Source organism: Anas platyrhynchos, chromosome 6 (genome assembly GCF_047663525.1).
Source record: "Anas platyrhynchos isolate ZD024472 breed Pekin duck chromosome 6, IASCAAS_PekinDuck_T2T, whole genome shotgun sequence".
NCBI classification, from domain to species: Eukaryota; Metazoa; Chordata; class Aves; order Anseriformes; family Anatidae; genus Anas; species Anas platyrhynchos.
This window is the reverse complement of record NC_092592.1, coordinates 41,136,065-41,155,248: the sequence shown is the minus strand read 5'-3', so window position 1 is coordinate 41,155,248 and position 19,184 is coordinate 41,136,065. Positions and strand designations below refer to the sequence as shown.

The window sequence follows — 19,184 nt, the reverse complement described above, 5'->3', positions numbered from 1 at the left end:
TTAGCTATTTGCTAGGTTCAAAAATGAGCAGAGTATTAACCTTAATTTAAAGACTGTTTTAAAAACAACCCACTCTGTTTTAAAAACTAAAAAAGTTTGATTTCCAGACATGCAAGTCACAAACATTGTTCCACCAGCATAATGGGCAGTTATTTGGTTCAAATCCAGAAACTCGTATGTTTTCATTTCCACATCACCTCCAATGCTCCACGACAGAAAGCACCTAATGCCAACAGAAGTGACCGCTCTTGCAGAAACAGTGCTCCATGCAGCGTGCTCCGGCTCACGGGAAATGAGCTGCTTGCATTCAGAGCTGAATTTGCTCAAGTCAGCAAGTTTTTGTTGTATGGTTGCTGTCAGAAGTGAAGTCACTTCTCCATAATTGCGGGGAATGTCTACACAGAGTTTAAAAAAGAACAGCAACTTAAGAAAGAAAAAAAAAAGAAAAAAAAACAGTTCACAGTTTACAGATGGCAAGCAGTGCTTCTCATGGCTAGAGATTCAAGAGATTCAAGGAGCTCTTGCCAACTGAAGATGGCAAACGTATTTCAAACAACATTCAATTAAATAAAACAAAGACCAGGTAGAACAAAAACAGCACATCTTTGGTTTTTAAGGCTAAATCTGCTGCTGTCAATGTTTATGGAGAACACGCAAGTAAATGAACAAGATGCAGCAATAAATTCCAGTTGAAGTCTGAAGCACCATTAAATTAAAAAAGGTCATTTTTTTTTGGTGCCTGGGCTTCGTGCTCTGCAATTTATCAGACAGAGATCAGTAAATCTCTCACAAATAAGGCAGTTGAGATAAAGGCCAATTCAGACAACCGTACATTTAGTTTTTTATCAGTATGCCTGTTGACCTGTTGAATTACTTTAAAAATAGTACAGTGTTTTATGCCATTAATTGGAAGCATCCACAGCAGCCTTTTTCAGACTCCTGCAAAGAGTAGAGGCTTTCTAAAAACTGGTTCTTACCATCTTTAATGTTTACATCCCAAGCCAACAGCATGCTGGACCTTGTCTGCTAACAACCTGCTGATACAGATCATTGACATCCTCCCAGCGGTGCAGCCATTCACTGAAGCAATCTCACCTATATTCTCAGTTACATTACACAAGCGAAACCTCGTATTATTATTACAAATTAAATATATATATCTATAGCAGACTCTCTACAGGACTAGATAATTATTTACTTGTCAGGTGCACAGCAAATTTAAATGAGCTTTGTTAATGCCACATCTGTTGGCATTTGCTTTGCATTTTTCCACAAAGTAAACAGCTTACTATACTCCAGGTTTTGTACCAGGCAATAAATTTTAGGCAAGTTTTGCAAAGCCTCTGTTTTCCCACACTGAGGCCATCTTCCCAGAAGACACTACCATTTACTATGCGTTTGTAGTGCAAACTACACTTATCACCAGGCTCTCCATGTGCCACAGTCACTATACTTAATGCAGGTCTGTTGCTACTTCCATTTTAGATTTCTAAATGGCTAGTAGACCTTGCAACAAACCTTGGAACAGCTGCTGACAATTTCAATCTTAGCCATCTCTGGAGTTCAGGTATTAATAAAAGAGAAAAGGTACAAGAGAGGCAGGAAGGAAGAGCGCTGTTGCAGGAGAACACTGCCACAAAATCTACGTTATCCTTCAAATCCAGCTGAGGATGACAAGGACTGAAGAGCTGTACTATTGCTCTAGTAGTACATAGGAAGTTCACCGTGGCAGGATTTAGCATCGCCTGGTCATGTCACATTTGCTTAATGTTCCTTGTCAGCAGTCAGTCCCTTTCAAAATAATTTAAAAACCACAAGACAAACATGTTTCTAAACTCCGGAGGTAATCAACATCACCCTGTTCACTATGTACTTGTTCAAGACATCACAGCATGTATGCAAAGCTGCCTGCGCAGTACCCTTCACTACCAAAATGTAATTAAGGACAAAAAAAATTAGATGTAAATGCACAGAGCAGCACCAGTTTTCAGACTATTTCTGTACGTCTCTTTCAAAGCACTTGTATCATGTCTCCACCATCGCTACCAAAACCCCTCGCACCAATAGGAAAGGCAACAAAAAGCTGCAATTCACAGAAAGTTTTCTGAACCGAAAGAAGAGTCTGTAACACTTAATTGGGAAGGGTCTGTAACATTTAATTGAGGCATTGTTTCAGAAGTTCTATGCGTTGTCTTAAGAAACAAACTGCATAGCCTCTCTCTAGCTAACTTTTACGACTTCCCATTGCCTATGTGGTTTAATACTTTCTAGAAGCAAATTTGCCTCACTTGGTTCAGTAATCAGAAGAAAGCTGTTAGAGCCTCATGAAAGCACTCCAAAGACCACACCAAAACAAAAAAAACGCCCGTTTTCCCCAAAATATTCATTCAGCTTGAATTCTGCTTCTTCCTTCCACCTTTGAAGGAAGTGAAACAGGGTGTAAGCTTTCCAGAAGCAGCCAAGCGCCACCGTTCAATTACCAGGCAAATCACCCGAGAGTACATGTATGCTGATGTGTGAGATCCTTTATCAATAAATCCTAGTACCCAAAACTGTATTTTCCCTTAAATACTGAACCAAGCACTTTGGGAGGGGCTTCTTAAATGCTTTTGTAAAAGCACACACTTTGCTCCAGTGGTAAGTCACAGCCAGTGTTTAGATAGAGATGAAAAAGTGAACTAAATGAAATCCATTGATTTCAAATGTGTTTTAAGTCTACCTACTATATTTTCATATTATGATTCGCTTGCTATCCTAGAGAAAAATACCCGCACAATTCCAGTAATTTTACAGAAAATATGATTATACTAAAAATGACGTACATCAATTTGGGTATGTGAATAAATAGGATACATTGTCCTGAAACGTCACAGAACAGGAAGCTCAAGAACATCTCTAAACGGACACCATAAACATCCCATTCTTTACCTTAAAAAAATGCCAGTGGGGGAAAATTCCCATTTTAAGCAGGGAAAAACTTGAGAAATGAAACAGAAGACATGGAATAATTTAGTAAGTTGTTTGCATGAACGTCATGTTCCAGAAACATTCTTGGATATCCTCACATTAAAAATAAACAACCAACAAGCAAAAAAACACCACATATACCTTCAGAAATTTTCATGCTTTTTTGTATACCCATTTAGTGAGAAAAATCAGCGATTTCCATGTCCGTAAAATTTTTGAGTTCACTGGTTTGATTAAGAGCTTTTGGAGTTTCTGTTAAGACAAAGTATGCACTTCAGTTATGCCAGGATCTCAAAATAAAGTCTGTTGGGTTTTTGTTTGTTTGTTTTTGTTTTGTTTTGTTCTAAACTATGATACCCTTGAACCTTGTGAAAATTTAAAGTGACTGCAGGAATTTCCCTCATAACTTCAGAATAAAGTTGTCGCTGGATGATACAATTCAAGGAAACGCATCTGCACATTTCAAGTGAATGTAATTATAATTCTATCGAACAATTCCCGATTTTCAACAAAAGCTCTAAGGAGCAATAGGGTATAGTTAAGTGTTCCAAGTATTTACAGTTTCTTTAGCAAAGCCGGCTTTTTATCAACGGAAAAAGGAAACCCACTAAAGATTTATTTAGAACAACAACAACAAAAAAACATTAACAATATTCCTTCCAAGCATGAAACTATACAACACTGAGCATTTTTTTTTAAATGAGACATCTTGGATCCAGGATATTCATTAAGATATCTGTATTTGTGTGACATCCCAGTGAAATGTCTGTGATTCTGAATAGAAGCAATGACCATTTTTCTCTGCTCCAGCCCCTCTTCTTAATCCCACTTCATTCCCCTCTTCTTAATCCCACTACAGGAGCTGAACCTAAAACTTGCATACAACTCAGAACATAGCAGTCTTCTGCACATTTATGGTGCACAGCACAGTGGGGTCACCCAGTCCCAAGCTTTCAGGATAAAATCACACCTGTTCACTTCAAGAAGCAAATATGAGACAGCAAAGAATTCACATAGCTACATAAAAAATGTTTTTGTTTACAAGTAGCTGATCATTAAGGAAAAGCACAATGAGGTTTTCTAATGAAGATTCTGGTAATATTCCCTCCTTTGAGACACTGCAAACACCAAAACTGCTTTTGAGCTTTGAGACTAAACTCCAACTACGCCACATGAATTACCATAAATACAAACAGCAGTTACCTTGCTTTGCATTATCAAATGACTGGAGAAAAAAAAAAAAAAAAAAAAAAAAAAAAGAAATAGAATGGGAATATTCATTTTTCAATACTTTTTTGGTGCTACAACACCTTCTACAAATCCTTAGTTCTTCTCTGTTGCAATCATGCTTCAAGTAACAGTTACACTGCAAACGCCACAGCAGATACAACTGAAACACAGCAGCGAAGCAGCCATCCTGCTATCTAATCACTTCCCATCACTCAGTCTTTGCTGCTGCTTCTTTTGGGGTAAATCCATATTCATTAGGTGTCAGCGAATCCTGTACATTCACTGTTCTTCCCACCCAGTCACTTGTGGTTGTGTTCTGGCTCTGGTGCTTTTACCACCTCAGCAGTTCTGAAGTAATCGAGAATAGCATATTTATTCACTACTGAAGCGTCAAAAGAAAAGAAAACAAAGACAAATCAAAACTGAAATCCTGACTTAGAGGCTTCAGTATTAGCACACTCCAGGCACAGGCTCTGAGAGCTGCTGCCCAGCCTGTGCTTCCCAGGTTTGGGGGAGCAGAACAGCCTCTGCTTCCAGGCGCATGTACTGCAGCGCCTGGACCTAAGTCACCCTGCAAAGCATCTGGAGAGTCCGTGGGCTCTATCAGGTGCGCTTTTGAGAACTACACCAGGCCAACGTTTAGCAATGGAAATACACCATTACTACTAGATTCAACAAGAATTCGTGGAGAAGAGGACTTAAGAGCCCGACGTTTGCCGGCTTTGAATGCTCTGTTAACATTTAGCCAAAGGCAGCACCACTGCCTGGCCAAGCCAGGGGGAAAGACGACCCTCACAGTTCTCTGTAGGGACACAGGGTCTTGCAGCACAAGAGCGAAAAACATCAGTAAAAGGAATCTAAAAATTCTCTGTGGGAATACAAGAGTTTGGGGAAGTTGCAGAGCAGGGAAGAAAAAAAGTCTATCAAGGGAAACTTCATGAGGTATGCGACCTCGTTTTTCATACCATACTCTTGCTTACCCTCTTGTAAACTGAATGAACACACTGCATACAAATTTAGATTTTTATTCGCATATTTCCTTTGAGACTTAACAGCAAGCATAAACTGCGTTCTCAGACACATGGTCTGATTTTTTGGGTGGTCCTTTTGGGACTCAGAATTTGGACTCAATGGTCCTTGTGGGTCCCTTCCAAGTTGGGATATTCTATGATTCATGATTTGTGATAAATACATCAAGACATTTTTAGTTGCCATGAATTACCAATCATGTGGGTAGAATACATAATGGCCCCTAATGATTTTTTTGTAAATCATTTAAACTAAGCTGTATTGTTACTCCTTAGCTGCTGAAGATCGAAGGAGATGCCTGTGAAAACACGTACAAAGTATATTCACAAATATTGAATTTGATAAAGATAAATTTCAGGCAACAACATGACCCTCTCACAGAACAGTGAACAGATTTTATGACCAGCATTGAATGAACACCAGACACAACAGACACCTTAGTTTCTTTGAGAAACAAAGCCTCCTACAAGACAGTAAACAAGCAAATCGAGAAGGATATCCTCAGACTGCACAGGTAACTTGGAAAAAGCCTAGGTGTAACCACCTCCAAGAGAGGTGTTCTCCCAACAGAGATGAGTTTTCCTGTGAACAGGAACCAGTAACCTGTTTTGTTCTCTGAGGAGGGAGATAAGAGCTTCTCAGAAGCACGAGTATTCTACTTTCTAGGAGAGCGTAACAGAGGAAATACATGGCTCAGCCAAGCCATGGAGGCAACAAATGAACAACCCTGCAGAAAAGGATACCAAGAACAAAATTACATTAAAGAACTAAATTACATTAAAGAACTTTGTTGAGTTTAAGTAAAAGGTGTAGCAGTCATCAAACACAAATAATTTGCTACTTAGTAAGGTTACCAAAAAAAAAAAAAAAAAAAGGTATTGCTGCCTATTTTCCTAAAAATTGTTATGTCACAGAACAAATGAGAATCAGCAACAGTCTTGTAATCAACCAAGCTTGGATAAGGTCTGTTGCTCCAGCCCTGAAAAACATTGCCAAGTTTATGAAAACAGACTTGCTGCAGGTGTCCAGTAGAAGATTTTGGGTCACATCCAGTTCTTGGAAGTGAGCTGGTTCATCATATCACACTACTTCACCCAGTTCTTTACTAGTTCATGTGTCTGGCAACATTTGAAGTCTGGAAAAAAAAACAACCAACTTCCATTTCTTCCTCCAGTAAAAAAAAAAAAAAAACAGTGTTACAGTAATTCCAGATAGATATTTTTTCACTTTGAACAACTTTTAAAAAGTGCTTTGAAAGGTGATGCTATGGACACAAACAGCCAATATCTTCATCAAAAAGAACCCTGCTTGTGCAAATCCACTGCAACGATAACCAGTGAGAACTGTATTCCCAGCATTACATATAGAGGTATTCACTGCCCTGTTAGTGCTACAAAAAGCTGCATTTCTTTCCCTAAACTAGAATTATGAAGTAATTAAGATATAGCTCGATGCTGGCTGACGGCACTTGATGAATACAGAATTCTCTCAAGTGATTTTTGAAAGACTTTTTTAAAAATGTTTGGTTGACACATAAACAAACACTGCCAAAAAAAGTTCAGCATACATTTCTGAGATGTTCCTATGGGAAAAGTTGTTTTGCTTTTCCCACTGGGATTGGTAAAGCCTCTAAAATTAGAGAGTTAGCCACACCATAAATGCAAAAACTTAAAAACAACCTCCCACGGGCTCACTTAAAGGACTTTAAAGAAGGAATTCAGAATTACGTAGAGCTCACAAAGCCTACCTACCGCTCACTGTCCATCTACTGCAGAGCTAGGGCTCCTAACAGCATGGCGTATCGTCACGCAGAACCCATTAATACTCAGTGGCTTGCCAATATATTCCAAGGCAATAAAAATCTCTTTTCAAGAATGCAATGGAAACTGGAAGACAAGGAGAGAACAAGTAGAGGCATCTCTACCTCACACGCAGTACAACAAACGAGTTTTTGATGCAGCACGTTCCCATGGCACCTAATGCCTGTGATCAACCGCTCCTTCTGCGGTGTGTTAGTGAAGGCTTTCAAAGAGATATGAAGTTTCTAGAAAAAGGCAATGTTACTCAACATCTTATTAACAGGATTTGTAAACCTCACTAAAACGCAGGCCGAGACAGCACATCCTTTCCTGCCTTCACTTACTCCTGTAGCTCTTCCATTTTATTATTTTTTTAAGTCTATTTAAAGAGCTAATTTTGTCATTCATTTGAGCTTGCATAAGCCACAGAAACCTCTTACTAAACAGGAGGTTCATATAGCTTGTATTAACTAACCCTTTGTTTAGCCAGGAACTTGTGCAGTAATAAAATGTGGTGCATGCCCGTACAAGCTGTGTTGAAATCATGGGATGCTTCTCTGCCTTCCTCAGGGTAAGTGGGAAAGAAAAGAATCATCACCCTGGGTCTCATCCACGAGCCGTATCGTCCCGTTACCCTGCTCCTACAGAGCTAGCCAGACTCAAGCACAGAGCCTTGTCAGAGGCGATCATCCCACCATCTCATCCAGTGAGCCGCTCTAACCTGGCTCCTTACCACCTCAACTGCTCCCCTTACCATCTTGAACCTAGCAGCCTTCACAGCACCCTGCTAAAGCAAAGCAGAAGCAACACCTCCAGTTTCCCGAGGGGGCACTGAGACACTGTGTCCACAGCATGTCACAAGCACCTGAACACCTTAGGTGGCTGTTTGAGCCCACACCAGGAGGATCTGGGTGCAAGCTAGCTGGGGTCGCTCAGGATGCTTGTGGCTGAGCCCAAAGCAAGCCATGGCTTCCCCAGCCCCACCACCCTTCCTCCTGATAATAACTGGAAAATGCCTTTTGCCCTGAAGCAACGGGTTTTACCTTTTCTCTATGTTCTTCTGAGAACCTGACAAATTCAGGCCAATTCCACAATAGCCTCTCTACACCATTTCAGTACATCTCTGCATTTTGTCAATTACCAGTGTCCCCACACAACAACCTGCAGCAACGAGTTCTGCGGTTGAACACTCTGTTTGTTCTGAACTTGTGCTTCACTTAATGCCATGTATTTTGCGTTGCAAAGAAATGCCCAAAGAACCTCGTTTCAGTGCCATTCAGTGCCACTGCACTCCTGCTCCACTGAAAAGAAATTTGCACAGCTTCTGTGTGTGCATCAGCGAAACATTACATTCCAACTTTTTTTAATGCTGGTTCTCTGAAGCTTGAACAAACGTGGGCTCCTCCAAGTGACTAAATACCACACTGCTGATGCTTCTGGAGTTGTGGAACAGCAAGCAGCAGACAGGCTTTGGGAGCAGGAGGCAATTCTGGATTCTTTCTTTAAACTCTTTAATAGGCAAGTTTAAGCAGGATGACTTGGGTTTCTGCATCTCAGCTGAACATGTTGTGTTTGGTACCACAGGCAAGGAAAACACCCAAACAGCCTCCCGTTGCTGCCTCCAGTACTCCTTATTCACACTGATGCTCTTTTCCTGTTTGTCTTTACCAGCACATTTTCCAGTTGCTGCCAGTGACTTTTCCATGACCCAGGTCTGGTTGGCCCCAGCCTTTCCCAGAGGGAAGGGTGAGGGCCGAGGGCCGGCCTCCTGCCCGCAGGCATTGGCCCCACGATGCCCCAAAGACCCGTGGCACACGCAGCCTGCCGCACGCCGCCGAGAGCTGCCGAGCGACCGTGGAGGCGGTGCCAGGCCCCATGCCGGAGGGCCTAGGCACCCGCAGGCAGCCGGGGATGGCGGCCGGGCTCAGGAGCTGTGACCAGGCGCTGCTGCCAGGAGCAGGGCACAGCTCCTCCGAACACCGCCATCAGCGGCCTTGTCCGCCTCAGCATGGGGTGATGAAGTGCGTGACAGCAGAGACAGGCCTGCCTTAGCAGCGGGGACAGCGTGTGAGGGGCAGGCAGGGCTTCCCTGGCTTTAGATGCACCCCAGTCGTGAAGCTCGGGTTCGTCAGGGGCCTCCACCAGGCGTCTCAGCTCTCACCCAGCTCAGTCACAGCACCAAGCCCCAGTTCCATGAAGTGGCTGTACACTGGAGGCAGATTTTTAAATCCCACCTTGTTATGGTTCTGCTCCCTTGTGGGGCTTTTCTACACCCACTACAGCTTTGTATCATATTGAATTCTCTCCTTACAAGAGTTTTTGACTGATTTGTGACAAGGTGCAAGAAAAGACCAGAAGGCCATTTACTCCGAGGTGAAAATACTGAAGACAAGCCAAAATGTGAAAGGAAAATCCTTCTAGTCACAAGCCACAACTTAAAGTGAAAATTCTTCCAATCACAACTCTGAATGTGTAAGTGCACCTTGCAGCTGTAAGCATCACCTCGAAGTATGAACAGGCCTTCCATTGAACTAAAGCTTTATAATTATCTAGGTATCAGTAACAGTCATACCATCTAGAAGCTATTTCAATCAGCATTTACATCACCTATATATACCATGACAGAAAGCTTTCAGTGCTGTCTTTTTTTTTAATTACTTTTCTTAGACTTAATTTTCTCCTTGCATAGGACACTGTCTATTAAAACTGACTAATGAAGACAAGCACTTCATTACTTGAAGGCACTAATGAAAAGTCTTAATTATATAGGACTTCAAAATATATAAAAGCAATGATCACTTTAGGTTGCTACCAATAAATGGTTTAATTTTAGTATCTTTTCCTATTAGAAACTGAAGTGATGAAATAGTAATATTACATTAAATAACAATGTACAAGTAACACAAACAGTACTGAGAAGAACATGTTGAATAACTACTGCGTACCACTAGAAAAAAAGCAGTAAAAGAAACATTTTGCTTTTAATACTCACTCTTCCCCTGCCTGATGATTACTGTGCTTACAGTAGCCTTTCCCACAATTTGAAATAACATATTTCCTCAGACCTTTAATCAGAGGAAGATTCCTCATAACTTCAATAATAGAAACCCAGAAAGGATGTTCAATCAATTCACAGATAGGCTGCTCAAGCTGTGACCAAGGCAGAAAGACCTGTCCTTTTTTCCTCCTGCAACTGCTTCTTATTCTCTACTAAAAGAGTGAAAATAGTGTTAGAATTCCACCAATGTAGACATATTTTGGTAAATTCCACATACTGAAGTATTAAGACTGGCCTTGCAGTCAGACCTGCCTGCCTTTCTTCTTTTTCCCAAATTAAGATAAGAGTTTAGGGGCAGAGGACAACAGTAAAGCCACGACCAAAGAGGCTGGCCTTTTGGGGCTGGGGGAGGAGACATCTCTCAGGGCACATACTGAGAGCTACTCTATCTTTCCAGATACTTCTGTAATTTTATTTCCTCTTCTCACATGGATGCCAAGGAATCGCGTGTTGGTCTACCCTCTTAGAAACAACGCTTTGAGTTTAAACTTGTGGAATCACCATTTGGACAGGCAGCAAGATGCTTGTTGCATTAAAGGCAGTGAAATGGCATTTAGAAGCCAAAAATAAAGTCCCACATTAAACATGCAACCATTTGTAACAACAGAGTGATTTCAATGGTAGTATGTTTTTCTGGCTCTGCCTTTACCAGGCTTGTTATCCGGATGCTGCTGGGGCCCTGAGGACATGCATTAATAAGTTAGATCACTCTACATGTGCAGTCAAACCTCGCTGCAGCTGTGCAGCTCCTATAATACGGGGCAATAAACAACGTATTCAGTGCAATCAACTTTACTTATGTCTCAAAATCCATCAAGAAAGCAAAATTGCAAATGAAAAGGCTGCTTTTCTCAGAGACATCCTCACTTTAAATAATAAATGAGGAATAACCTGAGAGCTTTCAGAAGGAGGTAAGTATACACAGGACAAGAAAGGGGGCAAAACACATTTGAGATGAAAGGAGGAAATACATTTGTAGGGGGTGGAAAATACAAGCAGCATGAGGATATCAATGACAGGAAAGGGAAAAGTAAATAAATGGCAAATCAGCCTTTTACAAAAATCTGAGAGCTTGATTTGTATTCTATGTGAAACCTTTGAAGTCAAATTCTGTGGCAAGAAAATTTATGATGAGGACTTTGAAACAGGCAACAACAACAAAAAAATACTTTCATGAGAGTGCTAGCACAACTAATGAGCTAACAGATTCAAGTGTAAAGCATTCTTCCTATAGTATCCAATTCCCATTGTAATCTCACATTCAAACATTTTGGAAATAAAATCCTCTTAAGCCATCACCCTGATACACTGACAGTTTGTGGAAACCCAGCAAGTTACAAACTGCTAACTCTACTCCACATGCTATAAAACCACAGTAACAGAAAACTGTAATCATACAATGCACTTTGCCATTATTAATTCTTCATGTAAACATATGTTCTTGCTGCTAATGATAACACTTAATCACGATGAGAGGAAAGATGGTCTACAAGATAATCTTCTGAATTTCCTGCTTAAGGGAGGCTTCACAGCCTCCTAATTAAAACCCTTTTGCTTAGAGGACTAAAAAATCTGCTAAAAAGAAAAACTGTTATTACTTGTTAAAGGAAAAAAGATATTTTTGAACATACAGCTCCATCTTGGAGGAAAAATAATCCCTCTGCGTTGCCTGCATTATTATTGCTCCGATCTTCTTCAGTAAATCACAAAAAGAGCTTTTAAGTTTAAAATGTATGTGTACACACACTAATGTATCACTGCTGCTTTACTTCTATTTTATGCCTACAATAGGAATTTGCTCTGCCCTGTGACTCGCTCCCAGCCACCACAGCTTACCACCCGTTACGGGGCGGAAGGGAAGGGCTCAGTGGGACGGTGCAGCCGCTGTGCGAGCCCAGCAGGGAGGCAGCCCCGGAGGAGCCCCCCGGGGGGATGTGCTGCCTGTGCACAGCCCAGCGGGCCTTCGTCCGAGCCAGGGCACCCAGAGCTGTGCTCCTCAGGAAACACACCAAGAAGACTAACTCACTATGAACACTTAGCTCTTCTTCAAGCAGGCTGCAAAAGATTTAAGCAAGACCCTGTCAAAACCACACGCTTGCGAGTGCATCGCTCCTGCTGTACATCGCTGTCACCTACGGACTACACGAAGAACAAGCTACCAGCTGGTGCAACCCTCTCCCCAGCTATCCTACTGTTTTTTCAGAACACGAATATAAGCAGTTTCAAGTCATTGCTGTATATCTGGAAAAAAACTTTTTTTGCAACAACGACTAGCATGGGCATCAGTGCTGGTGCAGCTCCACCAGACCACCTCAGCCACTTTGGCTGTCCAGGCAGATATCTATGGCTCAGCCGTAGCCACAGAAGCAAAACAAAACAAGAGGCAGTGAAAGAGTGTCAAACCAAGACACCTTCAAACCAAGGCACCTTCTCACAGCAGTAGAGTAAGAGTTACATGCGAAGTGAGGGTGATCAGCAGATGTACTTCAATCACCACGCTGGGCCACCACTCAGCTCTGTTCAGCTGCACATCTGGGCCAACAGCTGCACCCTGCAGGTAACGTGTTACCAACAGTTCTGCTCTCAAGATACAATGGATCCCTCAGCTGTTAAATAAAAATAGTAAGACCAAAATGCACAGGCACTGCAAAAGGCAAAAGAAAGATTTTCTCCTCCCCATCATCATCTTTGTACATATAACTCAGGAACTTTTAGAATTCTGATCTACCTCAAGATTGCCCTGTTGCAGGGGCATTTAGAATCGAGTAAAACAAGGCTTCCAAAAAAAACTTCATAGAGTTTCTGCTGTCCTTAAGCTTAAGAAAAATGTTGATTTGAGATTCTGCCACAGAAAACCAAACAAACTGAAGAAGGTAACAATGTTTAAGAAACTACCAGTGGTGCATGCACACACACACACACACACACACAAACAAACAAAAAAAAACAAAGACACGACAATAAACAGAAAATACAAAGTGACGGAGGCAGAAATAGGAAGAAGGTAGAGGGGATTTTTTTTAGGGTCCCTATAAGGGAGATCACTGAAAATGGCTTTTTCAGCGGCCTTCTATGTTATCGCTCAAGAGTATGTATTCCTAAAATGGAAGTCCTCAGTTTGAGAGCACAACTTTACAGCATCCCAGAAAGCAAGCCAATAAACAACACGGGGTGTCGGCGCGGAGCCCTCTGGAGCTGGCCATAGCAGCCGAACGCAGGCTCGCACAGCGCTGCCGCGGGAAGCCATGGGGAGCGTTTGCACGGCCATGGGGAGGGTTTGCACGCCGGCCAGGGCATGGGCTCCTCGCCCAGCTACCTGCAAGCTCTGGGAGAACCATAAAAAGGAGTTTATTCCAAAGCACATGAATCCACCAACAAAACTTGAGCGGGACCCTCCTTGCTCTTCTCTCTTTACCATTCTTCTTTCAGAATTCAATTCCTCTGTCTTTCCTCAGCCAGAGATTAAAAGTTTTCACTAACCTCTCCTGATCTGCAAGGTGCCTAAAGCCTCAGTTAGCCTCACTGCATCTAGCAGAAATACTCCCCATACATTTCAGTATCTCACAGAAAGATTGCCTGGATCTGGGCATATTTGTTTAGTTTTCTCTTCCATTCCAGGTAACATCAAAAGAGCCTGACAGGAAGGATGGAATAAGTGCTTCTCATCCATAAATGAGATGATCTGAAGAAAAGAAGGTGCCTTAACTTGCAACTTACTTGCAATGTGCTAGTGTTGATACCTACTTAGAAACTGTGGCAGGATGGAAAATGCGTTATGTTATATTTGAACTGTTCACAAAATTCAAATAGTTCTTCCTGGATGGAAAAAATAATAGAAAATAAAATAAAACCCAACCCAAAACCAAACACAACAGAAAAACACCACCCTTATCTCTACCACCTAACACCAACTCAGTCCACAGATATCTAATATCATAATAAAACTACAGCCACTGTTTCACAATTGGAAAATTAAGCTCAGATGCGATAAAAACAGACTTCTGCACAGCGATCACTAGATAGAAGTGCTGTTTTTAAAAATGATGATGGGAAGTATTTCTACTTCAAATTAGGTCAACAGATTTCTAGTTTTAACGGAAATGAAGGGTATTCCAAGTTCATACTCAGAGCAATAAGCATACTCATAACAACGCGCACGGGACTTGGAACAAAAGATCCCCCCCTGCCCACTCTGCATGAGGGAGGCTTTCACCCAGGAGTGCAGGCTAAGGCCACTTGGGAATGTGAAAGCTCGCTGCCCTACCTAGACACTGACACATGAAGGCCAGTATTTGGTACAGTCATAAAAAATGCAGGTTGCACAAAAAGAATAAAACAAACAGAGAAGCAAGGCTAGCAGTGCTATCAGCCATGCAGAATCACAGAACATCCCAAGCTGGAAGGGATGGAACCAAGAGGATCACTCAGTCCAACTCCTGACTCCCCGCAGGGCAACCAGAGAGCTGAACTGTATCATCACCATCATCTAAAGACTTTGCCTATCCATCCACCTTTTTATCATTTTTTTTAAAGTAATTAAACTACACAATCTGTTTAGCTTTTACCTTTCCTTCTATCGTGCTTTGTTTCTGACCTAGGGTTGTCCTGAGAATTTAGGAATGGCACCTATCTCCTGTCCAAAAAGGACTACATACATCCAGTGGTAAGAAGAAAGAAGGAAACGTCTTCAGAAGTGCCCACCTAACTTGGGCTCATGTTTTCCAGTTTGAATGAACTATTTCCCAGCCCCATCAGAAGTATAGGAACTTAACTGGCTAAGTCTGCTAGGCACATTTGAAATTTTTAACCTGAAAATCTACACACAGAGGTTTAAAACAACATGGATTGCTAGTCATCTAAAACTGAAACGGTGCTCACGCTTCCAAACCATGTGTTTTTGATAAGCCTCCTACTCTAAGGTGTTCCTTCAATATTTGCAGCTGCGCCCTGCTAAATAGGAAGCAAACAGTAACAGAACTTCTGAGACAACAACAAAAGTTAAATTCCGAAGATCACCATCTGCCTGCACCAGCAGAAACAACCAAACCTCGTTTACTACATCAGAATTTAAGGGCATGACTGCACCAACAATTAAATACGTGCTAAGGAGAGTTTCCCCAGCACACGTATTGGGAAGGGAAAGGGGTCTGTCTGCACACGGGCTCTAGGTGCTGGCCTGAACAAGGGACCAACGTGCCTCCTGAAAGTTGTGCCCGTGCCCCCGCCACGCAGCCTGCTCTGCCCGCGGTGCGAGGCCTGGGAGGCCGCAGGGCCCCGCTGACGTGCTCTGGCCGGGCACGCGGGGTCTCCTCACAGGAGGCTCTCGCACTTCAGCTCAAAGCGTTTTATTCAGGCTTTCAGCACAATTATCCGTCTGCAGCAAATAGCGCGGTCACCCCTATGCAGCTCTGGGGAAGGTGAGCTCACAGTTTGACCACGCTCACAAGCCCCAGACATCAGCTCACACAACTCCCAGATCTTTGTCCTAAGGGAAACACAACAGCATTAAGCCATTGAAAAGTAACTGAAGAGAACAGAAAGGATACAGCAGATAAAAAAGGCACTTGGAAGTAATTAACACCCTATGCAGTGCAGGCAGTGAAGTGACAGGTAGATTCAATTTGTGGCCACCAGGCTCCTTGAAAGGTCAATACGAAATCTTGCCAGTGCAACCGGAGGAAGCAAAGAAAGGAAGGAAAGGAAAAAAAGGGGAAAAAGGGGGGAGAAGGGAAATTAAAAAGGGGAATGGGGGGGCGGGAGAGACACACTGGCTCAAAGAAGCACTGACCCACAGGTAACCTGAACTCCTTCTGCTGTCAGCAAGAGTGGACTGTTATAAAAAACAGGAAATATTTCTACAGCAAGACAACCATTAAATGCTTAAGTAAATACAAATGCACCAAGAAAACAAATGCATTCATATTTATGAAATGCATGTGTTGGTCCAGTATTTGTAGACCTAAGAAATACTGCCAGACCCAGTACACTGCATTAACATTTTTAATGGGGGTGCTGAACTACTTGAGGAACGAAGCCAACCCAGCACGGTCCCTCTGTGCTGATGGCATGTTTATGCATGAGTTCCCAGGTCAGTGCTGCAATGGGTTATTCCTGGGTGTGGATGGATGGTGGGAGCAAACCAGCACATTATCGTAACTTGCTTCTGGCAGGCAGAAATCAGAAACCAGCAATTCTCCCCTCCTGGCACAAGTGTAGCCGATCAGCCACACCAGTGACCTGCACCAGACTATCCCACCCAGGTGAACCCACCTACCAAGGATGTTTTAAAACCAAGCCCTTCTGAAGCACAAACTGTGTTACTGCCACACAGCAGCACACAGGCTGCTTCAGACAAAGCAGGATCAGACTCATCGCAGGGCTGGTGTGGGCCGGGAGGGAGCGACCCCCCTGCTGCGGGCCAGAGCCGGGGCAGCTCCAGGAGGACTGCATGGCTGCGGCCACAGCAGATGCGGGCCAGCAGACAGCCCGGGCCAGCAGACAGCCCGGCGGTGCTCCCAGGGCTGCGGGCAGGTCCCGGAGGACCCCCGGCCCGGGACCAGCGGGAGCCCCACGAGCAAGGGGAGGCGCAGCCAAGCAGCACAGGGCGCTCAGACCCAGCTGCCTGGCCTGCCTGGGGCTTCTGCCCTGTTTGGTGAAGATTCATAGCACTGCGCTACTCTGGGGGCAAGTAAGGCTTGAATAAAGATAGGGGAAGTTTAATTAAACACATATCACCAGCTGAAAGTTGAGAACAACAACACAAAAAAGGACTAAAGGAACCAAAAGCTGTATTCCAGCCCAGCTTAGGCCGGCAGCTACCAACACCCAAGTCCTCGTCCATGGCTGGAATCAGTCGGGGTGACAGCAGAGATGCTCACCCCCAGCCGAGGCGGCACAGCCCCGCCCGCAGAACCAGCGTCTGACAGCTCCCATGCGCAGCTGGAAGGCTGAGCACACGGAGCACGGCACCGTCTGCTGCATCGTGCCTGCGCTGCATCAGCAGGGCTCCAGAAACCTGACCGGGCAGTCCCAGCCCCAACTCCACCAGCAACAAACCAGGAACATCACCAACAAAGTTCAGAGCAGTCTTTCCATTCCCCACCCTGCAGGGAACACGTCCAGATGAGCCCGTCTTTGTTGCTGCAGAAAGCGTGTTCCTCGGCGCGAGGCAGAAACTTGCTAGAGCACGGGCGTCCCCCCCTTTGGGCATGCCGAGCGATGAACAACGCACGCACTTCCCTTTCTCCAGCAGCATTAGCGAGGCGCAACCAGCAATTAGGAACAACCAGGAAATTATTTACTCTCACAGCACGGGATTTCGCAAATGACAGTGCTCCGGAGCGGCTTTATCACCGCCAGCCACGCCGAGGAGCGGGGCAGAGCAGAGCAGTGCCCGGGGCGCCCTGCCTCGGGGGGCAGCCGGGGCCAGCGCCGCGGGGCTGTGCGGGGCAGGCAGCAGCACCCCGGTACCGCGCAGCCCCGCTGCGGGTGGGCACCGCGAGCTGCGGGCTTCCCATTTCAGCGGGACGAGCGCTCCCGTAGCTGGCAGATGGCTGCTTCACCGCCTTCCCCGCCACCCTCCCCACCCGGCTCACGGCCCGCAGGCAGCCCCTGCCCCGAGGCCCCGCTGGAGCCGGGCACGTGCGGGCCGGTACCGGGGCGGCCGGGAGCGGGGCTCCTCCGCCGCGGCCCGGCAGGACCGGGAGCCCGGTAGGACCGGCTCCGCGCACAGGGGCTCGGCTCGGCGGGGCGGCTGCGGGACGGTCCCGGGCGCGCGCCCCAGGCAGGCGAAGCCCCGTGCCGGGCCGGGCCGTGCCGTGCGGCTCCGCCGGGCTGCCCGCGACAGCCGGGGCCGCCCCTCCCGCGGGCTCCGCACCTGCCGCCGCCGGGGCCGAGCCGTGCCGGGGATCGGCGGGCGCTAGGACCGCGGCGCGGCGGCCGGGAAGCGGCGCTGCGGCGGGCGCTGCCCCGTCCCGGTCCCCGTCCCGGTCCCCGTCCCGGTCCCGTCCCGAGCCGCCGGTACTCACGTCGTCAAAGAGGGAGCCGACGTTGGCCGTGACCAGGAGCACCCCGGCGCCGGCCGCGGCCCCCTTGGCCGCCATGGCGCCGGCGCTGGCGGCGGGCGGGCGGAAGCGCGGAGCGCGCCCGGTGTCGGCGGCGGCGCTGCGGGGAGCCCGGGGGCGGGCGCGGGGCGCTGCGGGGAGCGGGGCGCCGGGCCGGGCCCGCCCCGTCGGCGCGGCGCGGGCGGGCGGGGGGCGCGGGCGGCGGCGGCGGCGGCGAGTCCTGGCGGCGGGGGCAGCCCGCGGACATCCGCGCCGCCGCCGGGGGCCGGGCGCCCTGCGGCTGCTGCGGGGCTGCGGCGCTCAGCGCTCGCCCGCCGCCGCCGTCGCGCTGCTGCCGGGACGGCTCCCGCCGGCGGAGGCTGGCGCCGGGCCGCGGCGCATGGCGGGGGGCGGGGCGGCCGCGACGGGGCGGGCGGCGGGGCTGGGCCGGGCTGGGCCGCGCGGGGGGCGGCGGCGGGGCCGGGCCGGGCCGTGCCGGGCTGGGCGCTCCGCGCTGCTGCCGCCGCCGCTGCCGCCTGCGGGGCTGGGGCCGGGCGCCCGCGACGTCACCGCGGCCCCGCGCGGCTCTTAAAAGGGCAACGCCGGCACCGCCAGGCGCCCCCGGGAGGCGGCGCGGGGCAGCGCGGCACGGCCCGGCCCGGGGGGTCCCGCAGCCCCCGGCCAGGGCTGGGCAGCGGGGAGCAGGGAACCGCCGGGACGGAGCGCCCCCGGCAGCGCTGAGCAGCGGGGCACGGCCAGGAACCTGCTCCTGCCCCACGTGCTGCTCCCCAAAAAGGCCGTGACCCCCCCTCACCGCATCCCACCCGAGGGGCTGCACACAAACACAGCTCCAAACAGCGGGCAGATAAACGCCTCTCCTCATCAGCCTTCGGGTACGGCTCGTGCAAAGTTACGGCATGTTACACAGTAACTGGCAGAGCCTGCTCACGGTCAGTCAGTGAGCCTCCCTGCTCTCGGCAGCCCAGCCCAGCCGTTCCTGCTGGCCACAAAGGATGGGGTCAGACACGACCAGAAAATAGCCAGTTTGCAAGCAGGGCA

At 46.8% G+C, this 19,184-nt stretch overlaps 1 protein-coding gene across 2 annotated transcripts in view; it reads right to left on the bottom strand.

Annotated features, from left to right (window-relative positions):
* Nucleotides 1-18,514, bottom strand: part of INPP5A (inositol polyphosphate-5-phosphatase A) — a 238,279-nt gene extending 219,765 nt beyond the window's left edge. Inside the window, exon 1 of one of the 2 annotated variants that reach the window (XM_072039961.1) lies at nt 18,111-18,514. In XM_072039961.1, coding sequence (XP_071896062.1) covers nt 18,111-18,185 — 75 coding nt within the window. In that variant the 5' untranslated portion in view covers nt 18,186-18,514. The remainder of the gene's footprint in view (nt 1-18,110) is intronic. The other variant, XM_027460798.3, reaches the window with a different exon arrangement.
* Between the last annotated feature and the right edge of the window lie 670 nt (nt 18,515-19,184).